Source organism: Podarcis tiliguerta (genome assembly GCF_965153285.1).
Source record: "Podarcis tiliguerta genome assembly, chromosome: 10".
NCBI lineage: Eukaryota > Metazoa > Chordata > Lepidosauria > Squamata > Lacertidae > Podarcis > Podarcis tiliguerta.
Window position 1 is genome coordinate 59,800,937 of NC_139543.1, and position 21,337 is coordinate 59,822,273.

The 21,337-nt window shown below is 43.7% G+C and overlaps 1 protein-coding gene and 1 long non-coding RNA gene across 2 annotated transcripts in view; one reads left to right on the top strand and one right to left on the bottom strand.

The window, feature by feature from the left end:
* LOC310659326 overlaps positions 1-21,337 on the top strand; it is a 192,378-nt gene that overhangs the window by 137,649 nt on the left and 33,392 nt on the right. The window contains exon 2 of the long non-coding RNA XR_014502761.1: positions 20,861-20,926. This is a non-coding gene — a long non-coding RNA (uncharacterized lncRNA). The remainder of the gene's footprint in view (positions 1-20,860; positions 20,927-21,337) is intronic.
* Positions 10,350-21,337, bottom strand: part of LOC310659079 (1-phosphatidylinositol 4,5-bisphosphate phosphodiesterase zeta-1-like) — a 52,148-nt gene continuing 41,160 nt past the window's right edge. The window contains exons 11-13 of the mRNA XM_083402061.1: positions 14,991-15,123; positions 11,764-11,913; positions 10,350-10,502 (exon numbers count right to left, since the gene is read on the bottom strand). Coding sequence (XP_083258187.1) covers positions 10,414-10,502; positions 11,764-11,913; positions 14,991-15,123 — 372 coding nt within the window. The 3' untranslated portion in view covers positions 10,350-10,413. The remainder of the gene's footprint in view (positions 10,503-11,763; positions 11,914-14,990; positions 15,124-21,337) is intronic.

Sequence of the window (21,337 nt, forward strand, 5' to 3'; positions counted from 1 at the left end):
TCCGCTTGTCTGGAGCAGCAGAAAACAACCTTTCTCCCTCCTCTATGTGACATCCTTTTATATATTTGAACATGGCTATCATATCACCCCTTAACCTCCTCTTCTCCAGGCTAAACATGCCCAGCTCCTTTAGCCGCTCCTCATAAGGCATCGTTTCCAGGCCTTTGACCATTTCTCTTTACACAACCAACCGTTTGCGAGCCTCAGCTGGTTCTTTTGAGAAAACTAGGGAGCTAGATTCGATTCTTGCTCCTATATTTCTGAATACACTTGGATAGTTGGTCATCCTAAGAACTTCCCTTTTTCTCCTTTTCCATATGATGCAGAGTAGCTTGCTTGAGCTGACTGGGTTTTGCATTATTTCCACTCTATGTACCAAATAATTTACATTTATTAAATGGATTAAGAAATAAGGACAGCTCTGGAGAGGACTTTGACCCAGTGCAGGGGTGCTAGAGATAAATCTTGGGCCCAGTATACCTGAAGGCAGATCTCCACCCCCATTATTCAGCCTGGACACAGAGCTCCAACTCTGAGGGCCTTCTGGTGGTTCCCTCCCTGCGAGAAGCCAAGTTACAGGGAACCAGGCAGAGGGCCTTCTCTGTAGTCACACCTGCCCTGTGGAATGCCCTCCCATCAGATGTCAAGAAAATAAACAACTATCTGACTTTTAGAAGACATTTGAAGCAGCCCTGTTTAGGGAAGTTTGTAATGTTTGACATTTTATCGTGTTTTTAATTTCTGATTAGGGACGCGGGTGGTGCTGTGGGTTAAACCACAGAGCCTAGGACTTGCAGATGAGAAGGTTGGCGGTTCGAATCCCCACGATGGGGTGAGCTTCCGTTGCTCGGTCCCTGCTCCTGCCAACCTAGCAGTTCGAAAGCACGTCAAAGTGCAAGTAGATAAATAGGTAGGAAGGTAAACAGTGTTTCCGTGCGCTGCTCTGGTCTGCCAGAAGTGGCTTAGTCATGCTGGCCACATGACCCGGAAGCTGTACACCGGCTCCCTCAGCCAATAAAGCGAGATGAGCCCTGCAACCCCAGAGTCAGCCACGACTGGACCTAATGGTCAGGGGTCCTTTTCCTTTAATTTCTGATGAGAACAACCCAGAGTGGCTGGGGAAACCCAGTCAGATGGGCGGGCTATAAATAAATGATGATGATGATGATGATGATGATGATGATGCGATCATAAAAGCCTGCTGGATCAGACCAATGGGCCATCTGGTCCAGGATCCTGACCACTCAGTGGCCAATCAGATGCCTGTGGGAAACCCACAAGCAGCATTTGAGAACAAGACCACTCTCCCCTCCTGTGGTTTTCAGCAGCTGGTATTCAGAATCATTACTACCTCCAAGTGTGTTTGTGGGTTCTAGTGTTGTGAGAGGAAGAAATACCTTTCTCTGTGTCATGCATAATTTTATAAACTTCTATCATAAGAAAAAAGCTGATATCCCTGATATGCTAGCCTTCTATGAACACGGACTGATTCATTGATTGATTGATTGACTGAAATATTAACACTTCCACTTTCAGTCTACTATGGTGTAATTTAGGCACCACAGTGAGAACTAGGCTGTTATCAAGTTGCTTTAAGGACATGCTTTGCAGCCCATCATGAAAAGCTCAGGAACATTTCTGAGAGCCATTAGCATTCAGCTGAACGCTGCCCAGTTAGACAAAGAAAAGTGATACCTGAAGGGGGAACAGTGTAATATGAACATTGTCTTAGACAATTGAATTATTTATTCATTAAGATTTCTTTCCCCCCCTTTCCCCACTGGCACTTCTGCTACATTTGCTGAAGTGTTTGCCTTGGAGAATATGTGCATAAGGGAAGTCACTAAGTGCACAGAGTAGGCCACTAATCACGAGGATATTATAATGAGTTTTTCATGGTCCATTGTCATTTAGTTATCTTCATGGAATTACTACCCTCTCTTTGCAAACGGTTCCCATTAGCACGAACATTTAAGAGACATACATATTTATTTCCTGGCATGCAATTTCAAAGGTGGCAATCCTTTCTGGTGCAATGGGCAATCTTCTGGACAGGATTATTATGCATCTAGGCAGATTTAGACACGGGTCAAATTCCATTCCCAGGTATTTGGCAGCAGATCAGGCTAAAGTAGAAAGCGTTGCATCCATGCTGCACCAGCAGAATTCTGCTCACACAATTCTCCTCCTTCCTTGCACATCTTCAACATTTGCTTTGAAAGGTCTCACAAGCCTCCAAACCCTATAAAGAGATACAACATACATATGAGGTCCCCAGTCCCCCCCCCCCAGTATAGAACCTTTGTGTTCCCTAGCCAAATCCTAGATGAATGAAAATATTAGTTTCGCAATCAGTGGCAGACACTAATTCTGAGTGGTCAAAACTGTAGACTAATCATTATGATTATTCCCCGCCTCTCACCCTTAGGTGATCCCAGAGCTGGATTACAACACAAGCAATACAAATAAATAACCACACATAGGCAATGAAAGTCAACCATTAACAATTATAAGGTACGAGGTCTCAGAAATACTTTTCAGCAGTTGAAAGCTGAGTAAAGATGGATCTAGAATAGTGATGGTGGAGAAATTCTATTCCGTTATCATTAAAGGCAGACATATCAAATTTGCACTTTCTGAAATCTGTGAACCAAAGAAAACACAGCCATCTGTTGGAATGTGCACTTCTCCAGATTTTGCAGTGCAGTTCTGCAGCCGAAGGAGGTGTAAAAAGATGCATATACTGAGGTGATATGTGCATTAAAAATGCATGTACAGGCAACTCCCCATTTGTGCACATTTGGCACGCGCACAACTGCTGATGCCAGTGTGTTTTCGGCACCAGAACGGGCCGAGGTGAGCTTATGCGCAGCCCGACGATGTGCGCCGTGCCTCAGAACACAACCCCCGCATAAATGGCGTGTTGCCTGAATTTTTGAAAACGTCATGAAAAAAATGCATCAGAGGAAATTGCTTTGTGAGAATTTGTATATTAAGGAAAAAATGCACTCAAATGCTGGTGACTGTTCACGAAGTTCTTCTTTGTAATTGCAAATTGATATGGAAATGTGCAGAACTGAAGTCAAGATTGGAAAAATGAGAAACTGAGAAAAACTGAAGTTGACAGATTCTCCTTTTCCTAACTAGACACACCTCTGTAGGGAAGGATTTCCACAGCTTGGGGTCTGCCACAGAGAAAGTCTTCTTCTGGGCTGTCACCACTCTGACGTCTCAGTGTGGCCGAGTGGCCAGCAGGGCATCCTCTTAACACCTGAAAAGTTTTGTAGGGAAGCTAGGGGAGTTTCAGATACTTCAGGTGTAAGTCATTTAAGGCTTTAATCACCAAATAAAGCACCCAGAGTCCTCCTTTAAGCACACCCAGTCTTGTACATTCCTAATGGGATTTTTATTTATTCTTCCTCAGTGCCAGAAGTGATTTGCCATGGGGACACAGGAGTGGCTGTTGAGAGGCAGAACTCCAATTCCCTTCAAGCACAAGGAATAAGCCAGGTGTCTCTTTGGATTCTGGCTGTGGCACAATATTATTACAATGTATTTTGACTAGCAGATGACATTTTGGTCTGCAGATAACTGAACCTGGGTGGACACATCACACACAAACACTCCCCACCACACGCACCAAAATACAATAGTTTTAAGGCACACAAATCAGATTTAAGGAGCTTATAGCTTAGAAAGCTGTTGGAGCCGAAGGATAATTGCAATGTAGGAAAAGAAACATAATTTGGATAAAGTAGAATATACTTTGCAGTGCCAAAAATGACTGGTGGTTTCTGCCATTCTTGGAACATTGCCACCATATTGCCTGGGGAAATCAAACTCTTCCAACTCCACAATTCTATGATTCTATGATCCCCTGATGAAGAAAGAAAAGCTACACAAGCAAATACATTAAGATGCCTCCGCAGTGCTGAAAAAGCTAAGAAATGTTTTCTATACAGAATGGAAACTCTCTGCAAGCAAATGTGAAGTATAAATTGGATGCCAGAGCCACAATTTTGGTTTGGGGCTGCCAGAGCTGAAGAATAACCCTTGTCTCTCCAAATGCAGAGGGACCTCATTGTGCCTTCATGCACTGGACCCTTCAAAAGTAACAGACATCCAGATCTGAAGCTTTAAACACCCCAGATAGCTGGATTGGATCCATGTGTTAATATGCTGCTTCCTCTTCCCAGATTGCCCTCTAGCCTGCTAAGGTGGTAGTCCTAGCCCAGGCATAGGCAAAGTCGGCCCTCCAGGTGTTTTGGGACTACAACTCCCATCATCCCTAGCTAACAGGACCAGTGGTCAGGAATGATGGGAATTGTAGTCCCAAAACATCTGGAGGGCCAACTTTGACTATGCCTGTCCTAACCCCACTTGCCTGAGAGTGCCAGTGGAGGCTGGTCCATTGGTGCAAATGGCACTTCTCCCACCAACCTTCTTCACACAATGCATAACCTGTGTAATGGCTTCAATAGATCAGGGTATGGCTGTCAATGGCAGGGCCAGCCCAAGACCTTTTGGCACCTAAAGCAAGATGTGCCACTGATGTCCCACTCCAGACCCAGGCCTGCACCCCAGTGGCGTGGGAGGAAACCAGCAGCAATGCAGCTCCTTGGCTATGGCTTTTAGATGCATTTTCGACTTACCTGAAGCTGAGTTGGAAGCTGCTGCTGAGTATGGATTGGGATCTCCTGCCCCCTTTGGAACATGCCACCCCAAGGCAGGTAATCTCACATGCACCGGCCATGTTATAACAGCAAGCTAGCTTAGCGGCTGCAGGGCGGACCAGACGGCACAACTTTCTAACCACTTTCCACCTCTCAAAATTTGTCATCTGAGGCAGCTGCCTCACTCTGCCTCACGGTAGGGCCGGCTACAAGTCATTATGTCTGTGTTCTACCTCCAGTATTGGAGGCAGTATTTGTAAGAATTCCAGTTTTTGGGGAGCACAAGATGGGGAAATGCTGTTGCACTTGTGTTCCTGAATGTTGGCCTCTCTACCAGTCCCATTGGGCACCAGCCACCTGTGGCAATATCCATTGAAATCAGTAAGATTTCATTTTAAGTAGACATGGTCAGGATCACAACGTAATCCAGTAGAAGTCCTGAATAAAGTATCTTGCAATCTATGATCAAAGAATGGATCCAGATGCATATCTGCATTAGGCCCCTGGCACCCATCTTTTCATTGTTAACCAATTTACTAACCTTGAAATTCAATCAATATTTATTTCAGACATCTGTTTATTGTCTTTGGGGGTTTCTCTGCCGCAAATAAATGGAGACATTTCCCCCACCCAGGGTTGCTGTGTTTTTGTGAAAACTCCCAAGGCACCATGTCTGCAGTGACTTTCAAACCACGAAGACACATGGCTTTATTCGTGAGAATGGCATTAAATAAAAAGATTAAAAAGACAACGTAACCATTGCAAATGATAATCAATCATACTAGATGCACCATCCCATTTTTTAAAAGTGCCTAAAATGTCACTGCGATCTAATTCTTCCTCTGTTCTCATCTGTGCCTAAAGCACTTACTTGTCCCCTCATTGCTCTTTATTTTATCTAACATCTGTAAAGTTAGCAAATTAAGTAGTCACAGCTGCAGAAGTGTGTTAATTCATGCACTAAAGTTTTGAAGAATGTTTGGCTTTTTAGATATAAATAATAAATATTATCTAAAATAACCGTGGTGTTTTTTACTCATCAGTGAATTCTTTTCTCTGCTGTACATTTCAAGTTACAGAATGGCATTGGCCTACAATTCAACACAGTGTTAGGTGTGCATAAGCCTAACTATGGTGGATAGTAGCCCCGGTTTGTCAGATTCAGCAAGTATCATGGGCACATTGATGCGCCTGGATAGAGATATCAAAATCATAGTGGTACAGAGTTACTGAAACTTAGAACTTGGCAAAATATACAGTTCAACCATCCATTTCATCAAAGTGGAAAAACTTTATCCATAAGCTTTCTGCAAATTATGACTATGGGCCATCCTGAAATATGAGCCATCCACAAAACTCAGGAACACAACTCAGAGTTCATGGAGAGAACTTAGGTTTCAAGGCAGCAGTAAAACGCTTCATGAACAGCACTTCTTTCTCTAGTTGCAGATAGTTTGCAAATTTGTCAAGTCTGGTGTGAATGCAGAAATATTGACACAGAAGATAAAGCAGCAACTGAGTAGGTAGGCAGGTAGGTAGGTAGATAGATAGATAGATAGATAGATAGATAGATAGATAGATAGACGAATAACAATTTCACTCATTTATTAATGAAATATGCAAGCTGAGCTTGTCTTTGTTAAGAATCCCAAAGGTTAAAGAAAGTTTCTATTTTCCTGGTTCTCGAGAATGCCTGTGTGCCAAAGGACTTACATACCTATATGCATACATAACTATAAACCCAAAATGGGTTCATGGTGATTTACAATCAGAAATACAAAACATGCAAAATACAGAATAATTGTGGATATATCACAATAAACAAAACCCACACAGCTTGCAATAAAAATCCTTCCTAACCTCACAGCAACAAAATCAACATAAAAAAATCAACATAAAAAAATCAACATAAAAACCAAGCCAACATGTTAACAGTCAAATGTCTATGAATGGTGCTGAGGAGATAATGTCTGTGCCAGGCAGATCTTTCTGGGGAGAGCGTTCCATATAACAGGGGCCTCTAATGACAAGGTCCTCTCTTATAACCACCCTCCGTACTTGTGCTTAAAAGTATTGCTCATTTACTATACAGTTGTGCCTGTGTATATTTCAGTGGGGAATGATTTGCGTGTGTTAATCTAGAAGCCAAGGAAACCTGCAGCTAGCTAAGTTACAAGCAACAAAGAAAAAAAAATAACCACTTTGTTATTTAATATATGGTCACAATTAGAGTTCTGGACAGGGTTTGGGGCTGAAGAATCTGGATTTGCACATTTGTGTGTGTGATGTCTCTGATTCCAGTTCCAATTTTTGTTCCAGTTCTTGCATGTTGTGGTACCGCATTGCTGCTATGCTGTGCAACTTCCTGATGTGCTCTTAGACCCAACGATATTGCCACTACCATCTTCCCTGCCCAGTGCATTAAAAGAATATTGTCGCATGTAGTTTGCGTCTGACATTTGTTGCATTTGACCAAACACAGCTATGGGATCTGTAAACTAAAGCGGAAAACTGGCAGAAAGCTCGGAGGTGGATGACTGTCTTTTCCTCACCTCACATTCTTCTAAAAATCCCTCCCAAGCTGTTTTTTGCCCTGCAAGGCAAAAGGCATGGCATACGGCTTGCCTCATGTGCTGTTTTCCCAATTTATTGTTGGTCTCGGCATTTTCCTCCTAAATGGGAAAGCGTGTTCTCCAATAAATGAGAGCACGTGTTGCGGTGTGGGCCACCGGGCCAGGCCTCTTGTTGCCAGGCTGGTTAATAGTTATTGCCTGGCATCTGTGATTGGATAACCGGGTTGCTGGGGCAAATTGTATGTTGCAAATTGAGTGGGTGGGACCATAGTCTTTAAATATTGGTGCACTCTGGTTTCTCTTTCTCTTTGCAGAGTGCATCGGATCACCCGCCCACCCGCCCTCTTTTCCGGTTGACCTTGCTTTGCCTGTCATGGGGGTCGTCTGCCTTGGCGCAGGGGCCTAGTAGGAATTTTGCCATTTGGTGATTGGCTGTGCCATTTGGTTTTTGCCTACTACTCTGCAATTCGTCACAACTTGTAAGGTTGCGGTTAGGCATTGGTTATAATATGCTGGTGTTGGAGGGGGCTGAACAGGCGGTGCCTGCCCCTCCTATTGCGATGAAGGGAATTCTGTTAAAGGAATCCTGGGGCTTGCCATGATTTCGTCCAATCCCTGTTATGGGACCAGGGCCACCCAATCCCTGTTATGGGAATCCCTGTTATGGGACCAGGGCCGCCCAATCCCTGTTATGGGAATCCCTGTTATGGGACCAGGGCCGCTCAATCCCTGTTATGGGAATCCTTGTTATAGGACCGGGCAGGCAAGCTTTCGGGGAGCTGCTGGGGAGAGCGGCGTGGGTCCGACGCTTAGCTCAGGTGACCCCCCAGTTTGACTTTCTCTTCTACTGGCTACCGATCGGACCTCGGGATGCCAGTTCTGTCCCAGGCGGGGGGACAGATAGTCATAACCAATGTCTAAACAACCACTCACTGATTTTGTATTTTAATAAAGTTGTGGCCAAAATAGTGCCCAAAAACCAAAACTAAATTACGTGTTATGTGTGAAGTTATTTGAGGGGTGGCCTGGGGACCTACACGCGCAACAAGCTACATGTGACCGAGCATCACATACATTTTAGTTCTCAGAGGTTTCACAATGAAACCTCAAATCAAGCCACGTTGGACCTTAGTCACTGGTGAGCTATAAACTGCAAACTGTTTTCTTAAGGAATTATTTTACTGGATTCAAAAAGTATAGCACAAGGCCTTCCTACAGACAGCTGCTCATAAAACAGAAAATCAGGCCATTGTTTTTCTTAGATGGCATTAATGATACTCAACATGCCAGATAAATAAGGAATGCAAGGAACAAAAAATATCCACGTTGCAAAGTTCCCAAACTACATTCACCTCATTCCAATGGGCAATACACCAATCACTCTTGTGTTAAACCTGTTGGATATCTCCGTGGTTGGCATGCCCAGCACCTCTAATCAGTGTGGGATCTTAGAAAATGGGAAGGATCTGACGTGTTTGAGAGATTGCATGTTTTAACTTGCATGCATTGTAACAGTGTGCACTTAACAAATGGAATTCACAGCCCCAGGACATAATGGCCGTCACTAGCTTGAGTAACTTGAAATGTAAATTACAGCAGGGGTTCACAAACTTTCTATCACTGGGGTCCAGCTGAGAATTATTAAGGCCCACCAGTCACAAAATGGCTGTGAGGTCAGTCACAAAATGATGGTAGGTGGATCAGAGTTGGGCATAATCAGCTGGCAATTACTAACATCATTTTCTACTGGTATCTAATCAGTCTTCAGAAATTCCTAAATTCTTTCCCGCAGCATTTATCTTGTGGGAAGGAGTTCCATAGGCCAGCGTTCTTCAAGCTCAGTACACACATTTGCTCTGGAGGTATTGTGACAACCTTCCTATTTTACCCAGAATTTGGTGACTCCAAAGGCTGTAGGTGAAGATGGCATTTTCCAGGGGTTCCAGGCACTTATCCTAAGTTTATGTTTCCTTTTGAAAATAAGGCACAGCGGAGACTGTAGTGTCTTTATGATATATAATTTATAGTATATACAACCTACAGCCTATGATGGTGGCATTCACAGCATTAACACCCCCAAAGGGTCTTGTTTCTCCCATACCCACAGTCTTGGATTCAAACAGAAAGCAAACTTTGCTCTCAAACTTTGCTCTGACTCTCTTTCCAGTTCACTGCTTTACCCACCCATTTGCCACCTTGAACCAAGCCCCTTAACGGCCCATCACCCAGGTTATCACTTCACCAGGAGGCTATCTTAGCTATTCCAATAATTAGAAGCCTTGATTAAATTCTAACACTTGCTGGATCCAGGAATTAGAAGGTTCTGGTACCCAGCTTAAACACTGTTTTCTCTTCTCACCCCCACATGAGTCTCAAAAACATTTTAACCCACCACTTGCAATTTCTTCTCCCTTTGTGTTTTCACACTCAACTTGGACCTTGTTTGTTCCCCTGACAATTTCTTTCATCCCCCTTTCCTTGTCTGTGTATATTCATGTCTCCCTGCTATAACAGCTTTCTCCTCTTACCCTTTCTATACCCATTATATTATTATAATCATTAATGCATATTAACCTTTTATTTCTAATTTTCTTCCAATGCCTCCTCTAGCCTTTACTGTCAGAGGGAGACCATCCTTCCCTCTTCCTCCTCTGAGATTCTCTGTCTGAGCAAACCAGGAGTTGCTGGTGCTGGCCCTGGTTACGTCAAATAGCTCTGGCATGACTAGGGTGTGCAGCAGCCAAGTGAGGAATTACTGAACAGGTCATGGCACTGAGGCCCACCTGAAAGTGGCCCAAGTCCCACTGGTGGAGAAACACTGTCCTAGTGGATCACGTTCTATTGATAGGTAGTGATCACGGGAGCTAAATGGGACCTCCATGTACAGAAGTAACATGCTGCAGAGTACCAGATTGCTGGGGATAAACAATGGAAAATATTGCCACCTGCATTCCCTGCTTGTGAGCTCTCAGAAGCATCTGACTTGGCTGTTGGGACTGACACAGAACAATGATTCAGCAAAGCAACTCTCATATGGCCTTTATGCGTACTGAATACCATTGACTCACACAAGTAAAAATAAGTTATGACAGTAACAAAGTAGTACTATTAAACCATGGTTTCTTTATTGAGGATTCAGGCTGCTGAGGGAGCTCTGTTAGCAAACATTATTGGTTAAAGTACCAAATATGCACAAAGAGTGAAGCAGGGCGCAGGTTGACACCAAGTTTGGAAAAAAGTGGAACCTGGCGATAACCTGTAAATGCAATAGCAATGAATGAGTGGGTTACAGGCAAAGTGATTCACAAAGACATATAAACCTTAGTTCTGTCCCAAGAAATGGAACCCAGGAGGGAGCCATGTTCAGTCCTCTTCACATCTTCAGGTAGGGCTGGTAAAGACTTCTGCCTGAATCCCTGGAGAGCCACTGCCAATCAGTGTAGACAGTGCAAAGCAAGAACCCAATGCTTTGACTTGCTAAAAGACAAGTTTCTATGTTCCTATAAGAACCTATGAGCGCACAGAGCAGTCACTGGGCTTGCAACCTCGAAGATGTGGCCAGTGGCATCCTGGGAATCAGGACGGCTACAGAAATACAGTCAACATGGAGGTACCGGTTCACACAAATAGGTTGTAAGCACCATTATGGACCTGCACACTCTCCTAAAACAACTGTATGTGAACCAATGTATTAACTGGCCCCTACATTCACCTAGAAGGGACGCGGGTGGCTCTGTGGGTTAAACCACAGAGCCTAGGACTTGCCGATCAGAAGGTCAGCGGTTCGAATCCCCACGACGGGGTGAGCTCCCGTTGCTCGGTCCCTGCTTCTGCCAACCTAGCAGTTCAAAAGCACGTCAAAGTGCAAGTAGATAAATAGGTACCGCTCTGGCGGGAAGGTAAACGGCGTTTCCATGCGTTGCTCTGGTTCGCCAGAAGCGGCTTAGTCATGCTGGCCACATGACCCAGAAGCTTTCTGCAGATAAACGCCAGCTCCCTCAGGAAATAAAGCGAAATGAGTGCCGCAACCCCAGAGTCGGCAACGACTGGACCTAATGGACAGGGGTCCCTTTACCTTACATTCACCTAGAAGTGTCAGCTACAATTGTAAGTAACAAAGTAAACATGTGGTAGAGCACAGGACAGCTCCTGCTGCTGAAATAAATGAAAATTGCAGAAATTCCAAAAGGATGCACATTAAAAGACAACATTGTTGATCTGTATAAAAGGGAAAGCAGAGTTCACACTTTTAGGAACAGTGAAGACTCAACAAGTAATGCAATTAATGCCCCATTCAGTTCTGTACAATGTCACAAATTAAAGCTAGGCAACTAACATGGTTAAAAATAGTAACACTACAACATTTTTTTGAACAGGTCTGGTTTCAGCAATGATAGTAACACAACCACTGTACCTTGGAAGCACTCAATTTAAGGCTATGTTGCATATCATAATCAAGAAGAGAAAAAATTGTTGTTAGGGATTTATGCATGTGGCAGGGGGAGGGGGACTAATACCTTTATTCATGCTCAGAAGTGGTAAAGTGTATTGCCCAAGGAAGTCATTGGAAGTGAGAGAAAGCTGATCTTCTACAACAAATCGCACTAAGGCAAGCTCTGGAACTTGGATGTTAAATGTGAATGTTTCATTCCACCTGGGACTCAAAGCTGAAATAAAGAAAGCAATATAAGACAAGCAATGATCTGTTAAAACAACTCTACATTGCTAATTGTGTTCTATTCACTGACCACTGAAAATAAAACCTCCATTTGTTTCCTATTTCTTTCTCTGCTCATTGATGATTCTCACTGATTGCAGGAGAACAAGTCTGAAATGCTCCCACAAATGCAAAACAAAGGCTGGCTAAGTAGAAACTCTTCTTATGTTTTTAGCCTTTTCTGTTTTATATCTATGCTTTTCTATTTTTTATCTGTAAACCACCTTGAGTCCCAGTCTGGGGGAATATCACAGAATTGCAAAATTGGAAGAGACACCAAAAGTCACCTAATCCAAACCCCTGGAATGCAGGAATCTCAATTAAAGCATGCATCACTGATGGCCATCCAATGTCATCTTAAAAATAGGTTTTTGGGTGTGAGGCATTCAAATCTGCTGTTATATTTATGATTGGACAACATTTAGCTTGGTTTAAGTTTGATGAAGAAGCACATAAACTGCTTTTGGAAAACTAGAGAATTTTAATTTATACCTTCTGAAAAAGTTAGGTAATAATAGATAATAATAAAAAATAATGGTAATATATAACTGCAAGTACTTGGCAATCATTTTTAGTGATTTTTGTGCAATTGTACACATGTTTTGCTTACCAAGCAAAACTAAATTACATTAATTTAACCAAAATATCTTTTGAATTCCCAAGTCATGTTCCAACTTTTTTAGCACTCCTCATTTTTGGGAATTTGAAAGCTGAAAAATTCAACTACACCTAGTCTTGTTTGCCTGACGTTAAAACTGGCATTACACTGCAGTGGAGCTGTCCCTTCGGAATTTAAATGATCCACTGACAGGCTTCTTCTTTTTAGTTTAATCACAACTATGCACAGTTTCCAGCAGTGAACCATAATGAGGTGAACCATTTGGAGTGACACAGTGATTTGATTCCTCCCTTAATTTTGTCGTAATGCTTCTTTTCTTTCTTTTTTTCAGATAGATAGTGGAAAGGCAGCAAGGATGCATAAAAGACACAACTTTAAACATTTGCCAGGATATTTTTTTTCTACTGCAAGCCTAAGAAAGCAATCAAGCCAAAGGCTTCTCTAACCCAGCATCCTGTTCTCAAAGTGGCCAACCTGATGGCTGTGGGAAGCCTGCAAGGAGTTGGATGCTGTGATGTCTCTGAAAAAATTACACATCACTTGGGAAGGCAGGAAAACTAATGCCAGTGTACTGGAAGAAGGAAAGATCACCAGTGTCAAAGCAATGATTCTTCAGTATCAACTTCGTTGGACTAGTCATGTTGTGCAGATGCCTGATTATCGTCTTCCAAAGCAAATACTCTATTCCGAACTTTAAAATGTTAAACGTAATGCTGGTGGTCAACAAAAGAGGTTCAAAGACTCTCTCAAGGCAAATCTAAAAAAATGTAGTATATACACCGGCAACTGGGAAACACTTGCCTGCGAGCGCTCCAGTTGGAGAACAGCCTTTACCAAAGGTGTCATGGGCTTTGAAGATGCTCAAACTCATGTGCTAAGAGGAAGGCACGCTTGGTAAAACCCTCACCATGATCAACTCCTGCCTGGAAACCTAAGTCCCCATTGTGGAAGGACGTGTGGGTCCAGAATTGGCCTCCACAGTCACTTACAGACTCACTTTTAAAACCATGTTTATGGAAGACAATCTTACTCGGCTATGAGTGATCACCAAAGAAGAAGACAGCTCAATGGAAGAGCATCTGTTTCTCATGCAGAAGGTGCCCATCTCAACCCCCAATATCTCTACATAGAATTGGAGGAGACCCCTGCCTGAAACCCCTGAGAGAAGGCATATGCAAACTGAGAGCAGGCATATGCAAAGAGCTCTCCCACTTGTGATTCCCAACAACTGAAATCCAGAAGCTGACGGGATGAAACAGACATTCCTGTAGGGATGGCCTTATCACTAGGCAGATCCTGTAGAGTGGCAGTGAGATGCTGGAGGACACAGCTTGATGCATTTCACACTGTCTGCCCTGCTTCCCCCAAACTAGTCTGCTGTCCTCAGGCATTGCCTCATCTCCAGTGTTGAAGCAAGATTCACCTGCAATCAGGTCTGTTTCTATAGATGACAAGGATGGGAAACCTCTGGCTCAGGGACCAAATGTGGCCTAGAGACCTCTCCATCTGCCCCAGATACAGACATACCCCCCCCCAGTGGCCCCACTTCATTCCCCAAGTCTTTTTGCCTGGATGGAATGTGTCCTTGAACTCTGAGAATGCCACCTGCTTGTCCAGATAGAGAACAGAGAGGCATGTGTGAGGTTATGCAGAATGCAGCCTACTACATACAAGTAAAATCTTTATCTATTGCTCCACCCACTTTGGGCTCTGGCCCAGCCCATCACCAAAAGGAAAGGGGAATTTGTGGTGTTGCAGGCACCAGGCAATCAGCGCTGCACACAGCTGGCTTGGGCTGCCAGCTTACAGGACTGGCTTTCTATGAGCTTGTTTCCGCAAACAGAAGTGTATGTCTGTCCACAGTGTGGGGACCTGTATGCTTCTGTAGTGGCTCAGCTGTTCAAGTAACATACATTTGTACACACCCCAAAAGAAGCACAAAAACCACAACGGACAACTAGGGACAAGCAAAAACACAGAAAGAGAGGTATACTGGTACTACAAACATACAAATTCCTGCATTTTTCTCTGTCTGTTTTCTTCCACTGCCCACTTACAGCTCTGACGTAAACAATGAAGGTGGGAAACAAACCTGTCCACCTCCACAGAATGCAATTAGAACAAAGCTTGATCTTTCCTTTGTTCTATTTTCCCCCACACACATGTAAATGTATGTATTTTAGCCTGTCCTTTCTAATTCATTCAAATAGTGGAATTTTCAATTTTCCATATAAGAACTCTCTCTGTGTGTGTATGTACCATTCATGCTTTCCTTACTAATTCATGCACTGCTGTTTCTGTATATAGGCCCAGTTGCCAAAGGCAAAACTTTGATAAGCTATGTAAGCCCATGAGTTAAATCCCTAAATTACTGAAGCATTACGCAACCAATAGACTTTTGCACTTACCATTGCCCTTAACTACACAGCTCTGTTGCTTTGCATGGTCTTCCGGAACACCATAAATTTCTACTAGAACTAGGGGGTCAGCTTTATTACTCCTGGAGAGACTGCTAGGTGGTAATTGATGACCACTGATAAGCTGCACAGAAAAACAACAACAGTGCATAAGCTTCAACTGGGATATACAGTGGTACCTTGGGTTACATACACTTCAGGTTACAGACTCCGCTAACCCAGAAATAGTACCTCGGGTTAAGAACTTTGCTTCAGGATGAGAACAGAAATCGTGCTCCGGGGGCACGGTGGCAGCAGGAGGCCCCATTAGCTAAAGTGGTGCTTCAGGTTAAGAACAGTTTCAGGTTAAGAACGGACCTCTGGAATGAATTAAGTACTTAACCCGAGGTACCACTGTAAAATGCAACTGGTTATTATTCTGGCATCAATGGTTTTACTGAAAAACAGACAAGGAAGCCTACCACACAGGACAAAGCTAACTGAGCATTATTTACCCTTAACTATGAAACAGCTGTAAAAACAAGTGTTTGGGCTGCTATAATTGGGGCAAGAGGAATGGTGGGAGGGAGGGGCTGCTTAATCATGTCCTCTCAGTTTTCTGTGTAATACTGGGGAATCCAAGCTTCTTTTCCTCCCATATACATGTTATCGAATCACCACAGATGGAAAAGCAGCAAGAGGAAGGGCAATTTTGAATGGGGAAAAAATGACTACATGGGAAAGGATCAAGAAACTCCTCACCTGCTATTCCTCCACTTGGGATTACAATTCCCATGGCCACTTTTCATTTTAAAAAGAATTTTTTAAAAAAACACACACATCTGACATATAATGCCTAGTATGAGCTTCTGTTTTCCTTCATTTATGTGCAATCTTTAGCATTTTCTGCACCCAAGACCCCAAAGTGAATCTGTAACTAGGTAAGAGGAGGTCCTCGTTCCCTCTCGAAAGTAAAAATAAGTACAGTGAACTTGAGCATGTTCTTCTTCCGCGCTTCCCCTCCTCTCCATCTTCTGTGCCTCTTTTTGTCTCTGTTCTGTCAGAATGCTGCTTGCAACAAGCTTCTTGGGACAAATTCTTCTCCTTTTTGCTCAGGCTACTTTGGAAATCACAGTGTGTACCAACGGTTCTATATTTTATACCGAGTAATGATGACTTATGATTTCAACACCACTTTTGAAAATCCCAATGGATAACAGCAGCAGTTTGTCACTGGCAAAATATACTCAGTCCTTGTTACTAGATGTGCTTCTTGCTTTGCTTGTTATTTGCATAAATCTCTTTCGTATAGTTAGACCAAACCTGCAAAAGCTAATGCCCATAAGTCTTTTCTCAGAGTATATCAGGTGAAGTTTGAGTAGAATGATATGCAACACATCTTACGTCCTGCTCCAAAGGGTGCTTCCGTGCTTGTATTTCTCAGACTTAGGGCACTGCCAGACAGTTGCTATTCTCAAGTAGAATTTAAACATATATTTGGCAAATTCAAATTGCGTGTTTTATAGTTGATTGGGAGGTCTTGTGCAAAAATCCAGCTTCTCCAAAAGATCGGACTTTTGCAATAAAGAAAACGATGGGAAAAGGTACTGTGACATATGAGTTAACATATGCTTTGACGCAACCTCACCTAACCTCAATGCAAACAAATAAGAATGAATTTTCAATAAACAGTCAATGTCATCTAATCATCGTGCAAACAAATCAGGGTGAATGCTCGATAGGTCAACTGGAAGTGCCCTTAGTTTCTCATAAAAAGGCCCTTGTATTAATGCAATACTCTCTATATTGCAAGGACATTTCATTTTATCACATCTCTTAGCAACTGATCCACCACAAAACTGTCTTATTAGAGGGGTGTTTTTTAGTACATATCTACCCATTCACTAATCACTTGCTTCAATCACCACCTACTTAATCCCTTTTCTCTCTCTCTCTTTCTGACCTTGAACAATTCTGATCTCCTCACAACCCCACAGAAATTTTATAGTCTTTCCCAACCTTTCATTAGAGAAAAAGAAACTCAGTCTCAGTAGAACTATTGATATCTGTCTGTGCATACACTGCGCTGTGTTCTGGCTCCTAAACATAATAAGCCCATTCCAAAGCCTAGCACCACATTTTAAGCAGAGGCACTACACATTTACAGAAAACCCATTAAAAAAAGGGTTATGGGATGTCAGACGGCTAAGAGGAATGGAGTAAAAGCCAGCAAGGGGGGGGGAGGGACTGCAACAAAGAGAAGTCGATCAAGCAACTTCATTGAAAAGGCAGGGATGCCTGGAGTATCATAGTCATAATACTTCAAAATTGATATAGGGCTTGGGGTACATTATCTCAGGGTGCTTACAATAACCTTGCACAGCAGGTTAAGTATTATTATCCCCATACTGCTGGTGTGGCACTGAGGCAGAGAGAGCACTGGCTTCCTCAAGGCAATCTAGTGAGGTCATGACAGAGGTGACATTTGAACCAGGGATTTCCCACTCCACTTCCTTGCAGAACAATCCTAAACTGTGGTTCTGTACTCCTCTGGGGGAGGGAGTGGCAGGTTCGGATGCGGCAGAGGTTTCTCCACCACCAGCAGCTCCACAGATGGCAGGGGGCTGTTTCTGCTGTGCCCACCAACTGCACAAGCTGTTGACAACCTACCCGGGGTGTTTGCTCCCTTCAAAAGGCCCTGAAATTTGTGGGGATGGAGGGAGCGGCAGAGCTGGGCCAGCCATGGATCCTCCTGGCAGCCACAGATGGGGCCCAACCGGGCCTTTCTGCAGCAGAAGCCTAGAGCTAGCAAAACGTAAAATAGGCTTCTGCGCAGGCCAGTGCCAAGAGCAGAACTTTGAATGTCGTAGTGCTGCTGTCCCTCTGCCCAGCACTACTGCTCCTTGGCTGGGACTGTGGATTGCTCCCTTAGCCTTTGAGCCCCTTAAACAAAAGGCTCAAAGCCCAGTAAAATTGCAACATGTTACGTGTTTATTGGATCAAACCAGAGAGACAGCCCTTACTTAAGTGAAGAATTTCTGTTAATTAAAAGCACACACTAGCATGAACAAAATCTTTCAGTCTTTTCTTCTTCTTTTTTGCAATTAATTAAGTGGGGCAAACTTTTTGAGTGCATTTTTTAAAAATCTGAATCGGTGTTACAAAGCTGGCTCATTGTCACATGTTTGCAAACGCAGGGCAAAATGGCAACTGTGTAACAAGACAATGAACTACAGCAATGGTATTTAATAATGTGCCAAATGCCTTTGATGACTAAATAGCATTTGCAAGAAGCTAGTCTCAGCATCTGTGGTACTCAAGGTATTTATTTCCAACAGCAAGCAGAGGAAAAGCACAAGGAAATATTGCAGATAATAAATCAAGCAGGTGTGATTTATTTTAATTCTGACTGGCAATTTTTCAGTACCACTGCTACGTATGAGCCTCACAGCTTGAACTAAAAGGTCTATTTCACAAAGTTTTAGCACACAAATGATATTTATAGGTTATATGTGAAAAATAAGCTAGTATATAATCTCAGCATAACAAAAACAATAACTGATAAGAGGAAAGCCAACCTGCCTCCTGAAAGAAGTAAGGTACAGGAATGGATTCAGACTGCATTACTAAACTGAGTGCAAGCCCTGATTTAACTGGATGGTGCCCTGCAGGTTCAAGCAACCCAAAGTTGAGGCCACTTATAGCAACATCCGAAGAAATTTGGAACATGCTGCAAATGTGCCCTAAACCTTCCTCCAAGGAGGTCAGTGTGCCATTTAGCCTCACAACATGCCTGTGGGGCAGTTCACCAAAAGATCCCCACAACCAGTCATTAAACTTTGCAGTCCAGAGGGGATCTGAAGCAGAGTTTTCTATATCCAAACCTGACCCTCTAGCCACCATGATTCTCCAGCATCCATCACTAAGATGGATGGACATCTGATCTGCAGTACCAGCTGTGGGGGCAAGGTCCCTATGAAGTCAAAGGCAAACAGAACAGAATAGGCAGGAAAAGGGAGTAGTTGTTGTTGTTTAGTCGTTCAGTCGTGTCCGACTCTTCGTGACCCCATGGACCAGAGCACGCCAGGCACTTCTGTCTTCCACTGCCACCTGCAGTTTGGTCAGATTCATGTTTGTAGCTTCGAGAACACTGTCTAACCATCTCGTCCTCTGTCGTCCCCTTCTCTTTGTGCCCTCCATCTTTCCCAACATCAGGGTCTTTTCCAGTGAGTCTTCTCTTCTCATGAGGTGGCCAAAGTATTGGAGCCTCAGCTTCACGATCTGTCCTTCCAGTGAGCACTCAGGGCTGATTTCCTTAAGAATGGATGCGTTTGATCTTCTTGCAGTCCATGGGACTCTCAAGAGTCTCCTCCAGACCATAATTCAAAAGCGTCAATTCTTTGGCGATCAGCCTTCTTTATAGTCCAGCTCTCACTTCCATACATCACTACTGGGAAAACCATAGCTTTTACTATACGGACCTTTGCTGGCAAGGTGATGTCTCTACTTTTTAAAATGCTGTCTAGGTTTCCCATTGCTTTCCTCCCAAGAAGCAGGCGTCTCTTAATTTCGTGGCTGCTGTCACCAAGGAAAAGGGTAAGCTCTTGTTTTTCAGCTCTTTGAGTCATGAGGCAGAACAAACCACCAGTATGGGAGCCAGATCAAGCAGCTTCGGAATAATCAAAGGATAAGTCGGACAAAAATAAATAGAGATGACTTCTGTGAGCAGGTAAAGGTAAAAAAGGTAAAGTACCCTGGATGGTTACGGTGAGTCAAAGGTGACTATGGGGTTGCGGTGCTCATCTCACTTTCAGGCCAAGGGAGCCGGTGTTTGTCCACAGACAGCTTTCCGGGTCATGCGTCCAGCATGACAAAACAACTTCTGGAGCAATGGAATACCTTGACAAGTGCCAGAGCACACAGAAACGCCATTTACGTTCCCGTCACAGCGGTACCTATTTATCTACATGCACTGGCGTGCTTTCGAACTGCTAGGTTGGCAAGAGCTGGGGCAGAGCAACGGGAGCTCACCCCGTCGTGGGGATTCTAACTGCCAACCTTCTGATTGGCAAACCCAAGAGGCTCAGTAGTTTAGACTACCGTGTCACCTGCATCCCTAGTTAATAACCAGGTAGAGACTAGCAAACATACACTGGAATAAAAACCCTGTTGTGCTCTGGGTGTGCTAAGGGCTCTAACTCTTTCCACAGACAACGCTTCCCCAAGTTAGTGCCCTCCATTTGTTTTGAACACCAATCAGTTCCCATCAGCACAGCTAGAGCTGATGGGAATTGTAGTCTAAAACATCTGGGGGGCACCAGGTTGGGGAAGGCTGCTCTGGAGCTATCTATGTTTTAAAACCTGTATGCTGTTGATGTAATGCACAAACTTTTGGAGGCTAAAGTGGTATTTGCTGCAGCCAAGGCTATTTGGTTGGATGGTTGTTCATTAGTCCTTTAAAATATTTATATTCCACCTGTCTCAACAACCTGATTAAAACAATTCATTAATCAATTAAAAATAATTACACAAATTTAAAAAAGAAGCAGGTAATATACAGTAAGTATAAAACAGAGCAGGTAGTCAATCAAGTGCCACCAGACACCTGAGCAAACAGGAGTTTTTAATTAGCACCTACAATTTGACAATGTAGGCATATCCCCTTGCAATCAACTCATTTCATACTTGCATCAGCCCCAGGACTTTGCTTTGCACGTTCCTAGGAGGAAAATTCAGAAACTGCTTATGCAGTGTCACTGGAATCAGTGGGACTGCAGCAATATATATGTGTGTGTATCATTCCTCCACATTTCATAATGGCACATCTATAAGTGTGACTTGAATCATGTTTATAGCTGAGTAAGTGCCTTGAGGCACTTGAGGCACTATGTGGGACGCGGGTGGCACTGTGGGTAAAACCTCAGCGCCTAGGACTTGCCGATCGCATGGTCGGCGGTTCGAATCCCCGCGGCAGGGTGCGCTCCCGTTGTTCGGTCCCAGCGCCTGCCAACCTAGCAGTTTGAAAGTACCTCCGGGTACAAGTAGATAAATAGGGACCGCTTACCAGCGGGAAGGTAAACGGCGTTCCGTGTGCTGCGCTGGCTCGCCAGATGCAGCTTGTCACGCTGGCCACGTGACCCGGAAGTGTCTGCGGACAGCGCTGGCTCCTGGCCTATAGAGTGAGATGAGCGCACAACCCTAGAGTCTGGCAAGACTGGCCTGTACGGGCAGAGGTACTTTTACCTTTAAGTGCCTTGAAGCTATTATGCATCTTCACAAATCTACCGGAAAGCAAAGAGAGAGGAACCATATGCAAACGATAGCACAGGGATCCTGCTGGTACACATTTTTATTTTAAA